Source organism: Protopterus annectens, chromosome 1.part1 (genome assembly GCF_019279795.1).
Source record: "Protopterus annectens isolate FY-2018-M chromosome 1.part1, PAN1.0, whole genome shotgun sequence".
Taxonomy (NCBI): domain Eukaryota; kingdom Metazoa; phylum Chordata; order Ceratodontiformes; family Protopteridae; genus Protopterus; species Protopterus annectens.
Window position 1 is genome coordinate 624,218,914 of NC_056726.1, and position 20,336 is coordinate 624,239,249.

At 35.7% G+C, this 20,336-nt stretch overlaps 1 protein-coding gene across 1 annotated transcript in view; it reads right to left on the reverse strand.

Annotated features, from left to right (window-relative positions):
- KCNQ5 (potassium voltage-gated channel subfamily Q member 5) overlaps positions 1-20,336 on the reverse strand; it is a 1,528,448-nt gene that overhangs the window by 691,503 nt on the left and 816,609 nt on the right. Inside the window, exon 5 of the mRNA XM_044077105.1 lies at positions 705-815. Within this exon, the coding sequence (XP_043933040.1) occupies positions 705-815 (111 nt within the window). The remainder of the gene's footprint in view (positions 1-704; positions 816-20,336) is intronic.

Consider the following 20,336-nt stretch of genomic DNA (forward strand, 5'->3'; position numbering starts at 1 on the left):
CTGTTTTAGCAGCATCAGTCCAAATATAGATGAAAAATAGCTTGTGATGCTCTCATTTAGAAATTTACAAACACAGCATGCTGTAGGTTTAATCTGTATTGCAAGAAAACATGACACATTTAGTGTCTGTAAAAGCTGAATGCTGTTTACTTTGTTCAGCTGAACACATCTTAAATATTATAAGTTGCTTTTTTTCTGAGAATAGAAAAGAAATCGAGCTATATGGAATCTAAGCAAATAAGACATCCAAATATTTTCTTAGGTACTGTACCAAGACTAAGGAAAGAAGGTAAAAGGAGTGGTTGACAGCCAGAAGACAATCTGAACCAATCAACCTCAATAAAACCAATATGTTTTATTATTCATCAGAAAGACGTTTAACAAAAAAGGAAGTTAAATTTTAACAACAAAAATATAGTCTTTATGAAAACAAAATGAAAGCCTTTATATTAAGAATCTTCACCTCAGACTTAACATTCACACTATGTTTGTTTCATAACAAAACAGATAGGTCTCATCAATAGGACAGAATTATTTCAATCCAAAAAATAAAGCAAGCACGAGAAACTATAAATATCAGCCATACAGAATCCCATACACAAAAGGTCAATACAAGACACTAAATTTACAACGTTTCCTGTGGCTTCTCACAGAGCTCAAACCTCTTGTGCCATATTCTAGTTAGTGTCTGTACAGATACTCACAGCAGGCAGTGCAAAGAAAGAAATGCCGAGGAGAGCGAATCCAGCAGAAAGCATTCTTCCGGGCCAGGTCTGGGGTGTCTTGTCACCATAGCCTATTGTTGTCAATGTAATCTAAAAAAATGAAAAGAATAGCGTTGTAATCGTCAGTACATGTACAGAGAAAATGAAAAATAGCAAGTACTGTTTTAATGAATTAACCAGAGCATGGATGCTTTTCTTGGACTATGGAAAGTGATGTGTCAGAAATAAATGACACTGCAAGTGCTTGTGTCTGCAGAGGCTGTGTTAAACATAGTTTACATAATAAATAAGGCAAAAACATGAATTTTGGGACAATGCCAGCAGAACCTCAGAAGCTGTTATAAAGAACTATGAATGTAATTTGCTGATCCAACAGAAAATTGGACACTTGCTCAGATTCTCTCTTCCTGTATAATTATTTTGCTAATGTAATGTGAACAATTAGCCATTGCTTTAAGGAGACCTCAAACAGAAACATATAAATTCAGATGTGACAGTATTAATGTTGAATTATCTCTTCTGTGTCACACTAATGCCTGAGAAGTGTACTTCAGCAAAACACACAACTTGACTGCTGCTGCACTCAAGATTGCAGTGTCTTGGTGAAATACATGGAAGCATTGACTATGACTGTAAAAGGTGTCCAGTAATTATTTGATAAAAAAATCTTTAGTGTGGCTCAATATAACAAGTGTGAGGCCTGAAAACAAAGATCCTGACTGTCTAAAAATAAGCTAAAGTTTAAAAAAGTGAATTCTGAAGCCTGATGTTACTGTATTGTCTTTTTTTGCAAGGGGCATAGTACCCCATGCAATCCCAACATAGGGGTACACCCTACGCACCCTTGTTACTAATTCTAGGGTCAGAGTACCTTGCAGTAAAGGATGCTGACCGATTCTGCAATCTTTGACTTATACGTTGTTTTCCACAATCACACTAGTGGTAGTGTTACTCTCGCCATCATATTTACAGTCCTCAGACATTCAAAAGTCTCCCCATCTTAGGTGGGAAAAGCGAACCATAAATTATGCATGTAATCTATATTAACATCATCTTTATTCCTGTAGAATAATCATTCAAGGAGAACAATTGTCATCCAATCAGTCAATTCAGTGGAGTAAAAAAAAAAGACTGCACAGATGTACAAATACTGTGTTCCTAAGAAACACTGGCTGGCATGATGCACCTCCCATTTTGTCAATTTGCTGGCAGCATCTATAACAATGATAACATCCTCAAAAATTAACATTAACCAAGGAAACTGTTATGGTGTAAATTCTATATGTTTCTGTTGTTCTGATGCCCTTCTTTCTGTGCTGGGAAGTAAACTGCAGGTAATATAGCAAATGTTATTTAAGTAAACCTCAATATATGTCAGCATGCAGTGTCAGAGCTGAAGAAGACCTCTACCTGATAACAGAACCAGAAAACTGAAGACATTCAAATAACATAAATGTACCATTTTGTTTGGTCTACCCTTTGCATTGCATCCTTAATGTTTGGACAATTCATGCTGTTATGCCTCCTCTAACTTGTATCATGTAACTGTTCATGAGTTGGACAGGTATGATGGGGGTTGTACCCCCCACCAATACATTTTCATCACAACTTCAAATAAACACAAAAGAGTGTGGGGTCAGTGACTGAGACCTCATTTATTCACCCCTATAAATAATTAACACTCAGCTCTGTGGTCAGCTCTATTTGTTCTCTTTAAGATAATAATTTTCAATGAGCTCACCTAAAAAAAAAGCTTCTCTGTATACCAACCCCATCTTGCATCATGTCAGTTTTAGTAGAAAAGTAATGAAATCATGTATACAAAGCAAAGAAACAGACACTTGCTAGTTCAACCTCTTGTTTGATGGCTAGTGAGAACCACAGAAACACTGCCATGTAAAGTTGCAAAGAATTAGCAAACAGGAGGTAAAACAGTTTTTTTTTCTTTTTTTTAAACTATTTGTGTCTTGCAGCTGAGTTTTGATCATATGAAGGGCCACTTATAGCATATGATGATTCATTCAAGAGCTTGGGTGTTGGGACTGAAGGTCATGTAAAGATGCTTTAAAGGTTCAGTACTCTTTCCTCCGTGCCCTATATTTGACACCTCGTGATGCTTTTGTGGTTGCTAGTATACATTCCCACATGTTTGCAGCCTCAAGCACTGTTGCCAGTTGGGCAACAATTGTAACACCTACAAGAGATAACTTCAAATAAGCACTCTAGAAAAGATCACCTGTCCATTTACAACTCACTCATTAAACGCACACATAATAACTCTCTGTGTCTACAGCCAGCTAATCTTAGCTTTTTTCTATAACAGCTCAGTGATACATTTCTCTTCAGACTTAATCTGTTAACATATATGGCACACAAGCTTACACTTTATTGTTTCAAAAATGAAAAAAAATAGTGAAATAAATGAGACTGCCCTGTACTTTTACCGTAACTTTCATCGGTGTTCTTCCAAAGTCAAGAGTATTATATATACCTCTCAACCTCTTAGTGCAAGAAATCTGGACAAAGCCTGACAAAACTGGGGAACAAAGGCCCAAATATAGGCACAGGTTTTAAACATTGCTCTTATAAACTTAGAAAGTTGCTAGAATAACAGCGTTTGTGTTAACATAAATTTTCTGAAGGATTTGATGTCTGAAACTCAAATGTATGTCATTATCCTCAGATCACCCCAACAATTTGCCAGAAAATCACACATTTTATAGGAGCAAACCAAAAATATGAGGCAAAAATCTGGACAGCTGAGAGGTATGTGATCACACCTATGAATGTAAACAACAGAATAGTATCATGAATTCACTGTTCTAACTTGATTTCCCACAATATGTCCCATCTTCTCATATCTCCATTAACGTCTGTGCTATTATTTGGGGATGTGAAGTCAAAGCTTTTTCATGCAAATAAAAGACATACATAAATTTGTGTCATATGTAATATATTGCTGTGTTTTGCTGTATGGCTCTTTTCTACACACAGTCCTGCTTTTTCACATTGGACCTTGTCAGTTCTGCATTTTTGCATAGCATTTCTAAAATATAGAAAGTCAGTTATTTTCTAATAAAAATAGAAACAGATTTTTTGTATGTATGCATATGCGTGTGTGTTTGTGTGTGTATCTGTCTTTTTATCATATAATAGAAATCTAATCTGACATAAAGATTTCAAAAATTAGGATTATTTACAGGAGCCAAAATAAAATATACTCTTCAGCTGGGGGAACATAAATCAGGATACTTGTATCTCACAAGCATTTCTACGAGGAAGTCTTAAGTATTGAATGCAGAACTATTCAAAGTTCAGGATACTGAGTTCTCATACATACTCATATTGCTTTTACACAAAAATAAATCAATAAATAAATAAATAAATAAAAGAATAAACAAAGAAAACAGTTTAGTACTTATAGAAAGCGCAGATCCTTCTAATCCTTCCACCTTTCAGAAGAATTTTTCATATAGGTGATTCACACTCCTCACAAAGAAGAAAACTTCAAATGTACCATACCAGTTTTCCAACCCAGGTACTCAGCCATTTCTGTATCCTATTTTATCCACATTACTTGTATCAGTATTTTATATTATACTGTGTTTAGAAATATAAAAATACATCTCTGCTAATGATCCTGAAACTTAAGAAATGTATCTGTCTTGATTAGTAGTACAACATATTATGCATTGTACAGTACCCTAGTACCAGATACACAAAAACATGAAATTATTTTTGAGAAATTATATCAGACTTTTAATTGTTTAATTGTTAATTGGTAATGAGCTGTGTTCTATTTCAGAGGGTATGATTCCCAGAGCTGTTAATGAGCTGTGTCCTATTTCACAGGGTATGATTCCCTGAGCTGGTAAGGAGCTGTGTCCTATTTCACAGGGTATGATTCCTGGAGCTGTTAATGAACTGTGTCCTATTTCAGAATGTATGATTCCCGGAGCTGTTAATGAGCTGTGTCATAGTTCACAGGGTATGATTCCCAGAGCTGTTAATGAGCTGTGTCCTATTTCACAGGGTATGATTCCCTGAGCTGTTAATGAGCTGTGTCCTATTTCACAAGGTATGATTCCCGGAGCTGTTAATGAGCTGTGTCCTATTTCACAAGGTATGATTCCCGGAGCTGTTAATCAGCTGTGTCCTATTTCACAGGGTATGATTCCCTGAGCTGGTAAGGAGCTGTGTCCTATTTCACAGGGTATGATTCCTGGAGCTGTTAATGAACTGTGTCCTATTTCAGAATGTATGATTCCCGGAGCTGTTAATGAGCTGTGTCCTATTTCACAGGGTATGATTCCCAGAGCTGTTATTGAGCTGTGCCCTGTTACACAGAGTATGATTCCCTCATTAGTCTAATGTGTGAACAAATCTCATAACCAGACAGTGCTTTGGGGCAACTGACCTAGGTTCCAAAATGTCTCCTGGACTGCATGCCTCATAAGTACCTATGAACCTAAAGCTGTAAAAACATATTTAACCCATTTAATATTTTTCAAGAAATAACAATAGGTAACTCATTAAAACAAGTATAATAAAATTCCATCACCTTTTAATTACTATGTGTTTATTCTGATCTCACATGTGAACTAAAATTTTCCTATTTACTTTCAACATTTACCTGAAAAAAATGTAAGCTATTACAAAACACTCGACCATTTTTATGTCACACTTTACTTATGAAATCTTAGACCTATATGTTTTTTGTCCTTGCTACCAGCATTATGGTCTATGCCCCTTTCAAAGAATTGTAAGAACGGACCACGGGAGTCACCAATATAGTGTGCAGTCTCTTATTCTGCTTTTGTGCACTTTGTCCTGTATGTTCCTCCAGTACAGGGACAGCATTACACTAATATCCACCATGCACTTTATAACATAGTGTTACCAGACGTACAATAGGCAGAGCATGGACAATAGCATGTCTATACTACAGTACCACATGCCAATCATATATTATACAATAAAGGCTCACTACTATTCAAAATGGAGCACATACTAGTAGAAAAAAGTCTGCCCACTGAAGTACCATTGAGAGGTCAGGCCTTTTATTGGCATATGCTTGATAACAGCTTTGTAAACCTCTTTTTACTGGGGACAGAACAAAATATGAGAAAAATCAGCTACACTCTGCAAAACTAAATAAACAGAAACATATATGATTTTCCTTGTTTTTTTTTTTGCACCTTCCCTCATAACATCTCTTCTTTTTCTTTTTAAACAGTTAAAAAATAGAGATGATCTTTTCTCTGTCGCTTCTCCTGTCCTGCACTGAGGTACTGTGCAAGCATGTAAACGTAAGTACCCTGTGCATGCTCATATGCATGTGAAGGACATCAGCAAGCAGAAGATGATTGAAGTGCCGTTATATAAACACATTATTAAAGAAAGGTAAGCAATTTCCTTTTTAAATAATGTCATTGTATAACACTAATAATCTATGACTATATATGACTATATCAAGATATACCCATGGTTGCCTTTGGTTAATCACTCAGGCTTTCCCCTTGTGATCAAGCCATACTAACTGCGGATAAACCTTGACATACTCACACACTGTTATGGATTACTGACAGTTCTGCAGCACATCCTGAGTATGTTTTCAGATATATCAGACATAAAACATCATGGCACCATTCACAAAATGGTACGTTGGAGATAGATGTGTTAAAGCTATATATATGCACCTATTAGCAGTTATCATATTAGTACCTAATGTATTTGCATGGCTTCTCTCTGGGTCTAATAGGCACTGAAGACTCTTCTCAGCTGCACTGTCTATGAGCAACATTTCCATGTGATGGTTGTGCAATGTGAAAAGGGCTGTACAGTGGAGAAATTGCTACAGATACCCATACTGAGGAATGCCCATTTAAACTTGCTATATGCAGATGCTATATTGTTCTGTTACATGTTCGTCTACTTTAACAGCTTGAGTGCCATTTACTTGAGTTCCACTAACTTGCTGCCAATCACATGTAATTACTTGCACTTGTGATCAGAAACAAGTTAAAGTATTTTTTGTAGGGTGCTTGGCACCCCTGCCAAAACAGGGGCACTGCCCCACATTCCTGATCTCTAAATGTACTACCTCCAAGGTTGTACCAACTCAGAGAAAGTACATTTAGAGATCAAGTCTCTGAGTTTCTTATACTAAAATACTCAGAAGAACATCAGCTGTGAGTATCTGAGTTGCAAGTAACTGGAACATAATTATGTAAAGGAGAACCAATACATGTATGTGTGCTTATAACATCAGTCTGTAGTGCTTCTAGTGACCCATACATGAATACTGCAGTGCATGATATAGGCATGCGTGTTACAGCACAGGGTGACTTAAGTCTAGATGGAGAGAGGGGTCTGAATGGAGAGATGGGGTCCGGATGGGCAATTGATAAAATCAGCAAGCAAAGGAGAATAATATTGCTGGAACTGAATTCATCTTCAAGTCTTGGTGAGTACACCCTGTTTTTTTATAAAATCTCACCAAGATGATACTTAGACTGTATTGACTGCATCTTATATAGCATATATCATGAACAGAAGTAGGTTAAAGATAAAAAAGACAGCTGGGTTGGGTGCACAAGTCCCAGGATAAAAAAGTGCCCAATCCTGATAGGTGTATTGGTGCTAGGACTGGAAAAAATGACAGTGTAATTTCCTACAATGGGATTAGGCCAGGCTTAGGGGAGGACCCCCCCCCCCATTGTAGAAGAAAGAAGTAGTAGTCCACAAAAAACACAAATACTGACAGGCCAAAAAAGAGCCATGAAGATGACAGAGTGAACTGCTGAGGATAAGAAAGAAATTATGTATAATTATTATTATGCAAGAGGCCCAGAATTTCCAGCTAGAAGATATTCAAAAAGATTAAGAGAGAAATTAGAGGAAACAAAAATACTTATAGGTTTATAGATTAGTACTAAGCTAACTGCCCTTGCAAGCCATTTTAAGCCTAGCCAATTATCCCTTGTGAGACTCAAACCCTGCACCTTGTGTTTGTAAGGCAAAAATCTTAACCATTAGGCTACTTGCACAAGAAAACTGCCGAAAGTTTCAAATGCAAATTTGTGCTCATTAATAGAACAGATTAATGAAAAATATTATACAGACCAAGAACCTCAGGCTGTTTGGAAAAAAAACGACTGAGGAAGTAAGAAAATATGAAGAACAAAACCTAGAGATTTTTGAAAGGTATATAAAAAAACATGGACATGAGAAGAAAAGAGATAAATCTGGTATGGTGTAATATTTATGAAAAGGAGAACGCCAAACTAATCAATTCAAAAAAAGCAGCTCCAGAGATGTTTGAAGACAAATACAAGCAAAGGCACCCAGATATGGAAAGTTTCACAACATAAAACTAAGATCACAAAGAGGGAATACAGAACATTCCATATGGGATATGAATACTCATAGAAGGGCCGACAGAGTAGGATATCAGGATCGCCTGGGTCCACATTGTTTGGAAATAATGAATGAAAGGCCATGTAAGACTTCTGTCTGGTGAACAGCCTAATGGTGGCCAACACTTTTTTTACCAACAGACATTCACAAGCAGACTTCGTATTCAGACAGACTTCCTCCTAGAAAGGAAAGGTAAAATCAGTTATTACAAAATCCCTAGTGAAACAACTCCCAGTATAAACCACTGGTGGCCACAATCAACTGTAAGCAGTGATCAGAAAAGGTTCCAAGATCAACACAGACTAAAAGGACATGTTTTCAAGGGAATATTCAGGGCTGTAACACCTCAGGAAGAACAGGAAATAGGCAGAGTCAAAGAGGAAGAATGACAGTTTCTCAAAACAGCATGTATGAAGACCATAGAACAGGTAAGTGCCTGAAGCGGAATGGAAACAAGGTAGATAAGGACAGTTGGTAGTGGAATGCAGAAGTGCACAAAGTTATTAAACGAAAGAAGGAATGCAGGAAAAATTTGGGAGACAGAAAAGAAACCAGATTAACAGAGTATACTGGCTGGTTAATAAAGAGGCTAAGACAGCTGTCACACTGGCAAAAAGAATGCAGTAGAGAAATTCTAACAGCTTCCGAAAGGGACACAGGAGATGACACAAAGAAGCTCTCAGGTTACAAGGAAATGACAGAAAGATAAACAGATAGTCAGCAGACACCATTCATAAGTAATGCCAGAAACAATACAATATGATCATACTAATCAGAAGTCCAGAGGGTATCAAGGGCAGATGGAAGGAGTACTTTAAGAAGCTTATGAATAAAGAAAACTCAGCAGAAGCTGTACCGACAAATGTACAGCCTACAATGGAAGAGCAAGGAACGTCCATCCTAGACGAAGTAAGGAAGATGAAACAGGGAAAGTGGCAGACTTGGCTGAAGTCATGGCAAATACAGTCAAGATGTTGGATATGTTATGGAAGAAATGGCTCCTACGGGTACTCACTAAGGTGTAGAGAGATAGGTATATGCCAGATAATTGGAGCTAGACAGTGTACAAGAATGTGGGGGATATTCACACCTGTAGGCAGTAGGGGGTAACAAACTCCTGTCACTCTGCATAAAAGGGCTGGCATGTGTGACTGATAAGCAGCAACATGGAAGGCAGTTTGAATTCAGATCAGTATGGAAGTGCAACTGACACAATGTTTTTTGTACAACAGATAGAGAAGAAGAAGAAGCTAGAGATAAGATAGAGTCCAACTTGGCATTCCGAGACTTGGAGAAATCATATGACAAAAGTCCTAAGTAAGATGCTTTGGGTGTATCTGCAATGGCTCAAAGTCTCAGGAAACATCGGTAGAATTAGTGAAAGCTATATGCATGGACTGAATGATATAAGCATAATTAGTGTTGGACTTACAGAGGTGTTCTGAGCTGGGAATGTATATGCATCAAGGTTCAAATCTAAGGAGTCCACTCCTGTTTATACTGGTGGTGGACTATATCAGCAAACAGGTCAGAGGAGACAAATCAGCAAAGCTACTATTTGTAGACAATGTCACACTACAAGCACACTAAACAGAAATGTGACCAAATAACACAAGACTGAAATGTAAAACTGAAGGTACATAAGATGAAAACGAGTACAGAAAAAGACAGTGGTCATGGCAGTAAATGGAGGAAATCAGAAAAAAGCTAAACATTAAGACAGAAGAGAAATAGTGGAATCGGTTAACAGCATCATGTGTTGGGGAGGTATTATTAAAGAGGATGGAAATCTGAATGAAGAGGTTAACACTAGAATCAGAGGGGCTGCAGCCAACTGACACAAAGCACATAATTACATTGTGTCAGAATACTGAAGACGCTGGAGTGAGGTATACAATACAGCGATGAAACCATTTCTTATGTATGGCACAGATGCCTGGGGAACAAAGGTAAAACAGCTGAGGAAGCTTGAGGTAACGAAGATGAAGTGCCTGAGAAGGGTGGTAGGATGCACAACATGGGACAGATGTAGAAATGAAGACATCAGAGCAGAAGTCAAAGCAGCTCCAATAACAGAGAAAGCCAACAAGAACAGATAACAGTAGTTTGGTTACATGTGCATGAAAACAGAAGAGGATTTGGTACAGCTGATATATGGGGAGAGAAAACAAGAATGTAAAAGAAGATAGGGTCATATAGCTAAGAGATGGATGGACTGCATGACAGAAGCCCTGCAAAAGGCAGGCGTGACTGTTTAAGAAGGTATAAGAGTAAATATAAATCAAGAAAAATGAAGACAGTGGACAAAATGTACCCCCCCGAATAATGGGAAAAAGGGAGATAATGATGACGACTACAAGGAATCCAAATGAAAACTCAGCTAAGGAGAAACTAAAAAGTCTAAAACAGCATTAAATAAATACTATTCATATAATTCATACTGTAGCTCAGATACTACTGCTGTGAGACATGAGCAAAGTGCTTTAGACTGAACACATCAAACAAAGGAGTTTAACTAATTTCATATGATCGACAAATGTAATCGGTGGTCTATGAACAGTACAACTTACATCCACACTGTTTACTTCTTATTTGTGTTGCAGACATTTTCATGTGGTAAATAGTATGTAGTAAAGGCATCAACTCTGAAGTCAGCAGGTGGAGAATATCTGTAGTTGTTAGTCTTTCTGGTCCACAGTCATTACTGTCCATAGCACTTGTTACTGGGATCAATACATATGGCAGAATGCCACACATATTTCACAGTCTACTGTATAGCAAAAGCAAATGCTAATAAACAGCCAGAATTTTTATCAGTGTACTAATAAATTGTAAAATGATAGCTTTATTTTGATGAGAACTTGTCTGCATCCTGGAGAACCCATACTGTAAAAGCTGATGATCATGTGTCAGGAAATACTTAAGGTCATAGGCTTATGCTAAGTTTAAGACTGAAGGGCCATCTTATCCACATCACCGCTATAATGATAATGTAGGATCTTACCTAGTGTCTCCACTACCTACACCCGTTTGTTCTATTCATTATGCTGGGTGAGAGATGAGCATTCACAGATAAGGCAAGAGGCCTCCAGACCATTTTGTCCTGCCTGTAAAGCCAAATCAGCCTACTAATTCTCCTATTGGTGATTGGGTGGTAGTGTATGGGCCAGCTTACTTGTCCTGTAAAGTACCCCCTCTCATCTCTGTGCACCAATGCATGCTAGATCTTGTGGTATAGTGGTAGTAGATGCTTCCTAGGCCCATGATCCAGTGATTTTACACCCAGTGCTCCTGCTAGGTGTCATCCAAATTGTGGACCAGAGCTGCCTTTCCACCACCAGATTGGCAATAGGGCAACAGCTGCTTACTCCTATCCCTCCCCCACCAGCTTTTACACATGTCCGAGGTGCTATTCAAACCCTTGTCATCTGCAATGTAGTCAGGGCTTTACTCATATACATCACAGAACTGGCACAAGAAATTCACACTAGTTATTGAGAAAAAAATCTTATTATATACCTTAAAGATGCTTTTAACTATACCTGCTTTAAAGATAATGGATTGATCTTTAATATTACTTGCTGACTAATCTCATTAGTAGATAGCCTTATATTTTTTTCACTCAGTTGTTCCTTTTTGACCAAGTCTTACATGAATATGTTTTTGGTAGGTATTTTATCCCACCGTCTGTCAACCATTATCCCCTCCTGACCAGTTGTTCCATTTATTTCCCTTTATCGGGGCAAGCGTTGACCATGAAGGGCCATAATTTATACAGCCATTAGGGGAAGTTCACATCCTTTTCTCTTTTTCCCCCAGTCCCACTTACACATATTCAATTCAGTGCTGGGGAGAGGATGTACAATAGGTCATTTACAGAGGACACCCCCTTCCTTATGCAAGGGGCATACCTATAAGTGGACCTGTCCTTCCCTTTGTGGTAGTCTCATTTTCATATTATAATAAAATTTGGCTGCGAGAAATGGACTATAAGTAAGGCTGTGCACTAGAAAATTAATGCTTTTGAACAGTGGCACTGGAGAAAACGTCTGAAAATTCCATGGACCGCAAGAAGATCAAATCAGTCAGTACCTAAGGGGGAGAAAGCAAGAATGTTCACGGGAAAACCTAATAGTAAAACTAAAACACACATATTTTAGTTGCATAGTATAAAGACAGGATTCAGTGGAGAAAACACTGAAGAGGGAAGATAGAAGGAAGAAGGGCGAGACAGAAGTTGATGGATAGACAGCATTACTGAAGCAATAACTATGAATTTGCAAGAATGGAAAGAAACAGTTTTTGTCAAACTAAAGCCCTTGAGGTCACAAAGAGTCAGGCTTAACTAAACAATGAAACAACTGCAATATTATCTTTCAAGCAATCTAAAGCTACATTAGTAAAGTTAAGACTTCCATTACTTCCGTAGGGTATCTACTGACAACTCAGCTCTTCTATGCTTCTTACAACCTCTTACATTATATACAGCTCTATCCCTAGAAGTCTGAGAAACCATTGTAAAGCAATCAATTAGGACTTTATGCGTACAGTCAAACATACATGGACTCTGGAATACAGCACATAATTACATTGCCATTTGCAATTTCTCTGGCTTCTCAAAGGCAAGTTTTCTGATTTTATAATGTTTTACTGTTAGAGTATTTAAAATTATGTAACTCATAGTGACTGTATAATAATTGTATTAACACATTACTAAACAATTGCAATTGCACTGCATGTATTCTCTCATTGTATGGACTGTAACTGAAAATGGCCTAAGGACCATCCCATTTATTCAGTTAGCATTATGTAAACATAAAAATAAGTAAAAGGTTACACAGAGTAAATGAATAACAATCTGTCAAAATAAATAACTTTCATAAATAAAGTAATACAGAAATCGATTTTGTCATCTTGCAAAACTTTCTACTTTTAGTTTTTCAATGCCAGAAGTCCACAGTTTATACTCTTCAGCTAAGATGAAGATTCAAACTAGATTTATTTCTGCTACAACATGAATGAAATGTTGGCTAAGAAGTTTAATGTTGCATTTATTTATGCCAAATATCTAAGGAAACCACCAAGAACCACTATCACTGTTTTGATACAGTAGAAATGAAGACAGCCAGTTATAATTATATTTTTACAAAAAGAGTAAGACTTATATAAAAGAACAATAGCGAAAACTTGATTTAGCACTTCATCTTTATTAAACAAATACTTCATCAGAATAAAAGATTTAGAGTCATAGGATTATAGGAACTACAAAGCATCTAAGCCATGAGACTATATAACTTTTGCCAATACCTGCCCTCAGGAATGTACCTTACTTCTAGAAGGGCAAAGCAGATTAGTCCTAGAATGAATTTATGGATGTCTATCCAGTTATTGAGGTTAATCTTTAAGAATGCCAAGTATAATCCTATGTCACCAAATTCGATACTAGCCTGATAAAAGTAATATTTGGTGAATTCGTTCAGAAGATTGTTATGGGTATTTTGAAAAGAAGGCAGGTAAGTAATTAGATTAATTTTCAAGTTGCTGACACTGCAGTGCAGCATGGGGATAGGGTGCTGCACTTCTGAGAGTGCTGTACTTTGGATGAGACATTATTCTGAAGTCCAATCTGCTTGAGATGGGGTAGCTCAGGTGGATGTGAAAGCAACTACTAAAAAAGTAAGGGGTACATTATTTATAAAACCAAATCCATTTAACATATAAATCATAAATAACATAAATAAAAAGAATAAATACATAAAAAATAAAAATACAGACAAAATAGAAATAAAAATATATCCAAGTATTATACTCAGAAAGAAATTATTATACACAGAAAGAAATAATCAAACTTCAACCCCAACTCTTTCTGCAATAACCAAAATCATACAGCCCAGATAATTTCATTCACATTCCAAAATTTGTTATACAAGTAATCCTTTCATCCTAGCTTGCCACATATTATGAATAATTGTCATACAAAGTTTATCTACCTCATCAATAGTGTTACTTAAATTATTGTCATACAAATATATACTATTTTTTTCAATATTAATGCCACTTAAATCTGAGATACAAGGATAATCATATTTTTTCCCATAATTTTATCACTCTAGGACATTCCAAAAAGACATGTTCCATAGTTTCAGTAACACTGCATTATCTTTGTGAGAATGCTTTATATAGCACAGACCCTATGACTATTAATTTATAAAACATTGATTTCTATATGAAATTGTGCCTTCATACCAAAAATGATTTTTTCTCCTTTTCTGAATAGCATGTTGTAAATTAGTTAGAAATTATTTCCATTAGTCAATATAATAAAAATTATTCATAACATTTTCATACCAACAATTTCTATTATCTTGTAATAATAAGATAATAGAAATTGTTGGTATGATAATACGCGGTGGTGGTGCTGCGGTAGCATTGTCGCCTCACAGTAAGACGCTGTCCAGTTCGATTCTCAGCTAGAGCGTCTTATGCATGAAGACCTGCGTGAATGGGCGTACCTTCGTTGAAGGCTGTGCGTCAGGGCTGGTAACTTGGCACGTAAAAATCAACTACCAATCATTAGCGGACTGGAGTTCCGCTGTGGCGACCCCTAACCGGGAAAAAGCCGAAAGACACAACAACAACAAGAAAAAAAAATTTCTATTATCTTGTAACATATAAACATTTATCTTCCATTGTCTTAACTTTTTTATCAATTGTTTAGCTTCACCCTATTCTGTTACTATCCTTTTTATCTTGTTACACTCTCCCACACATCACAATATTTCATTTGTAAAACTGAAATTGTTGTCCTGATATTGAAGAAGAGCAAGTATGTTTTAAAAAATAAATATGGAAGAAATATTATTGGATTTTTTTTAATTGAATCTAACATGTTCATGTTTTTACTAAAAATTATGCCCCTTTAATGGAATTGAATTTTGATCTCCCCGAAAATTGAAATTCTCTTCTTGTAATAATGGACTTTCTAAGTCACTAAGAAAGGAAGAAATTAACCTAAATAACTTAATTTACCTAATATAACAATTAATTAAATGCACTTCCTTACTAAAGCTAAGCTTAAATAATTTCCATTTCTGTATTATACATCGTTTCTAATCTAAAATATTCACCCACTGTGTTTGCATTAACTTATGTTTTCCAGTGATTACACCAAAAATGTTAAATTAATTTCTATTAAACACTATATTATACAAATTGGAAAGCTACTCAAAACCTTTACTTTTTGTCAGTTTATCTGTAAGTATACAAATCCTAACCAAATCTCCAACTTATGTACAATATGTCTTAACCATGAAATATCTTTAGCAAAAATGGTCACATCATCTGCATATGATATAAGTAGAGGAAATCAAAGTGATCTGCAGAAACAATATATTTTACCTTCCAATCCCACAGTAACATTATATATGATAACATTAATTATTAATTCAAATAAAACACCACTAAGAGGGCATTCCTGTCATATCCCCCTATAAATCTGTATGTCTTATGAGAGCCATTGTTTTATCAGTAAACACACTAGATTTTTCAGAGACTGATTGAATCAGCTATATGATAAGCGCATCTAACTCGTACACTCATAATATACTGCATACTTGAGCATGAACTATGTTGTCAAAGGATTTTTCTACATCGCATCCTACAATATGAAATACTTCATTCCTGCCCACTGTGTTGTAGATTATTTCCTTAATAATAATTTGTGAGTTTCTACCTTTAATTCCAAAAACACCTTCCTGACATATTTCAAAACAAATGTTTTCCAGTCTTTTTTGTAGTATCCTCATGAGTAATTTATATTCTGCATTCATCAAGTAATGTGTCTCCAATTTCATAAAATACATTTATCAACTTTTTTCCAAATTAATTTAATTATACCCTTACACATGGATTCTTCCACAAATGCATTATGTAACCATTCATTGAAAAGTGTAACCAAACATTGCTGCAGCTGCAAAACCATGTTTTTATAAAATGTGTAACCTACACCATGTGATCCAACAGCAGTAGTATCATCAAGTTTTAAAATATCTAAAAGTTCATCTAAACTGACATCTGTAACCAATTAGTCTGGCATTATTTTCTTGCTTAAATGTTTAAACTTTCCAGTTTATATTAAGATCAACCTCTATATAACTATATTGCATTTCTGCATACCACACCATCTCATGTTCAGTATCAGACTGATTCCAAATCATGTTTCCATCTTCCAGATTAATAGCATCAATTGTCATGTGTTTCTGCTTACGTTGTTTTCCTAAGAAAGGACAAATATATTCTTTGGCACCTTGTATTAAAATTGTCATTTTTAAGAAAGATTTAACTCAACCTCTATTTTCTTTATAAATACCTTGAACTTTTATTAAATACTTTTTATAGAGTTAGCACAGTATGACCTAAGTTCTTGTATTTAACTTTTTTACGCTGTAATTTTTTTTAATACCTGAAATGAGGACTTATATTTTATCTGATAAGCCATCAACCACTGCATGTAAGTATTATATAATGTTCCTCCCATAACTGCTTAGTTGCTCTATCTAAATCATTATAATTCACTTTCACTCCATTTAATTTCCTAATTCTTTTCCTTTGTCTAATTACATCTCCATTCAAGTCAAAAGTTGCCCAAATGCCACCATGATCAGAAAATTTAACAGGTATTTCATCCTCCTTGAATTCTAATAATGATTCAGAAAATAACACATAATAAATTTCTGTCCAGAGATGCACTCTTTCGTAAGTATATTTTTGATATTTCCCAAATGATACATGTCCTAGCTGCATCATATCTTGCATCTGTTTCACATCTTTGTTTTTATTGGTGTGTTTTCCTCAGGTTACAGTTAAGCATCACCTGTAATAATCATGCCCATGTTAACAATCACATATGGCTTCAAAAGTGTAAATAAGCTATTCCTTTTTGGCACATAAGTAAAGGCATAAATAATAATATGAAAGGGTTAATAATTACCCCTAATATCCAACACTGATATCCTTCCAAGGACAATAATATGATCTAAAATTTGAGTATTAGTATGCTTAAATAAGATGGCAATTCCAGAACAAGTGTCCACTTCAAAATTCCATCAAACATGATTATTCCATATTACCTCTAATTGCAGTTGTTTATCACGGCATATACTTGGTAAATGTTAAATTTTCCCCTTCAATGATTTTCTAAATCTTCACACACTCTCACACCCAAGTCCAAACACCTCTATCATCTTTTCTTTTAGTTAAGTCATAGCATCTGTACAGTATTGTTTCAAAAACAAAGTTTTAAAGTAGACGTCTCTAAGTCGATATTAAAATGAATATGTGCTTTCTTTTTAATTGTCAAAGTTTAGGAAGAAATAGGTCTAGTCATTCCGTTTTTGTCCCACTTTCTCATAGGTTTGTGCAGAGTTACAGCTGTCACAAACAATAAATAACAAAAAGTCTGTTTTCCTAAAAGTATAAAGGCTCGAACATCTTCAACCTTTATATCTAAGAGAATGATGATGTTTGGCTTAAAGTCTTACCACTGGTTTATATTCTGGATTTAGCTTCCCTTCAAGAGTATTAAAATGGTCGACTTTTATGCCATCACTGACTACTTCTGCAAATGTCAATTGCTGTTTTCCTGGATGTGAGCACTCTGTCTTTGTAGTTATCAGACACTCTCATTGTTGTGTTTGTTCCATGTTATCCATAAAAGCACCACACAAGAACACTTTCTCATCATCTGTTTCATCCTGTTGAATTAAATCTTCCAAGGAATCCAGGGAAGTAAATACGGTGGGAAGAAATAGCCAGGGAATTGTTATGGCTAGGCTTGTATAGGCCCTAGGGCCGATAGCCTAGTACCAACCTATGAACCTATACAAACAGTATTTGGAAACCCTCTGGATTGCAGGGTTACAATTTGAACTTCCTCAGATTTTTCTGAACTGTTACATTCATCCTCACATTCCATAGCAAACTATTTCTTTGTAAACCAATCTTCCAAATCTACAGTACCATCAGTACTATGTGAAACTGGATGTATTAATTAAAGATGTTGCTGAATAGGCTTCATGAGTGTTAACTTACCATTCTTCCCAGTCACCACCGCTTTAGAAATGGAATGCATGGCACATGTCATCACTCAGTAGGGGAAGTACTCTGATGTCCTGGTCAACTTTCATTTAGTAGTATAAATACCACTTCAGGTCTCCAGTGAACAGGGGCATTAGCTAGTGGGTCTAACCTGGTCAACAAAGGAAATAAAAATATAAAAAGAATAAATAAAATAAAAATGTTGCTCTTTTTTGCATGCAAGGGAAGTTTTTCCACAGATGAAGTAAATATTGGATAATATACCTGTCACTCTGTTGTGTTTTATTTCTATGTTGGTGGATATTTAAATCCTTAGTTCTAGTATTTAGGGAGCTATTTGTCTTGTGCAGATGGGAGTGTTCAAGGATGGTGGGGTGTCCTTCATAGCACAGAATGCAAGACAAAGACCACTCTGTCGGAGTGTATAAGACATTGAATATAGGGACAATGCCTCAACTCCTTTTTGGAAACCAATGGACTTTGGACCATTAATCTTTTTTGTTAGCTACTTCTGCAGTCTTTCTAGCAGGGTCATGTGCCTGCATAAGTACACACATTAGGGGGCATTGTTTTCAATAATTTGTCTGATTTGTGCTGAGTATAGCAGGAGGATCTCTTCTTTAAACTTGGATGAGATCCTTCTAGAAACCAGTTTTACTAGACATAAGGATTTCCTGATTACTAAGGAGAGGAAGCTGTCAAGTATAGTACTAAGATTTCGATGACCCTGTTTATCTGAAGTGGGCTGTTGACTAGTCTGTAAGCTGTACAGGGGAGCTCATTAGCCAAAGTGATCATATTGCACTTTTTTTGCATTTAATTTTAGATCCTTTTCAGTATACCATTGGTTTGTATGGATTAGTTGCTATTGAAGGAATTCCAGGTTCGGTTTACCTAACTTACATTCATCTGGTTTGAAAAGTATATTTAAGTTGATTTAAAAACATAGCCCATGCTGCATATCCCTCTTATTTAAAGTGACAATGCCCATATTCTGTATTCAGTCACATGAAAGCAAATGCTACTTTAAAGATCTAGCTTTAAGCAGTCATTTTATGTTAAACTAAACATAAAGTCCTGGCATATTGTCAGTGTCTAACCTTAGCTACCAAAATAACTCTTTTTTTTTTTCTAACATATTGCTAATATCAACATATCTTCCATAATTTTTTGACATCATCCAAAATATGAAAATAAAATCTGTTAAATTATTATATACAGTGGAATGTTTAAATAAAACATCTGTTACAATTCTTAATAGATTACTAATGCTCTTATACTCTTGATACCGTGGGAATTGCAATTCAAGTACTCCTGGTGTCAAAACTTCTATTCATTTGTTGAAAATCAATCACAGGATCTTATGTATTTACACATTTTGTAAAAAAAAAAAAAAAAAAAAAAAAAAAAACTGGTTTTGGAGTCTAGTATTCAGTTGCATGACTGGAATAGCTGCTCTGTTCTAATCTTTAAATGCACAAGCCTCCCTGTTAACAAACACTGAGCTACTTCTCAGAACCTTGTGCAGGTTATTACAAATCATGTATTTCATGTCTTCAGAACTGTAGTATATGAAATGGCATAACATTTTGGATAAACAAGTGGGCACATGGTTATTCTATTGGAACTGTAGATGTAATATCTTGTACTCATCCTTACCTCATGATACAGGTTTTAAGGGTTTGTTATGTTATTTAAGTTAGCATTCCAGACTTTCTTCTAAGGATATAGAGCTGCCTTGCACATAAGCAGAAATTGTTTCTAAGGTTTATAAGTAAATAAAGACTATTACAAGCCAAACCAATAACCAGAGATTAGAATCAAACCCTCCACCTTGCATCTGTGAGGTGAAGCATACACTTGATATATGAAAGTGTTAACATTTAGATTGATTGACTGGTTTTATTGTTTTATCCTTTAAATCGTGAATGTTTTAATAATTATTGTTTGTTGTCCTTGCTGTGTTTTCGTTCACTTCTGTTGTTCTTTTTGAGGTTAAGATCTTCACCATTATGCCAAACCTTTTAAACTGTAATTTCTTTGTTTTTTGTCAATAAATACTGTTGTTGGATAAAATGGGGGGAACAGTGCAAGCTA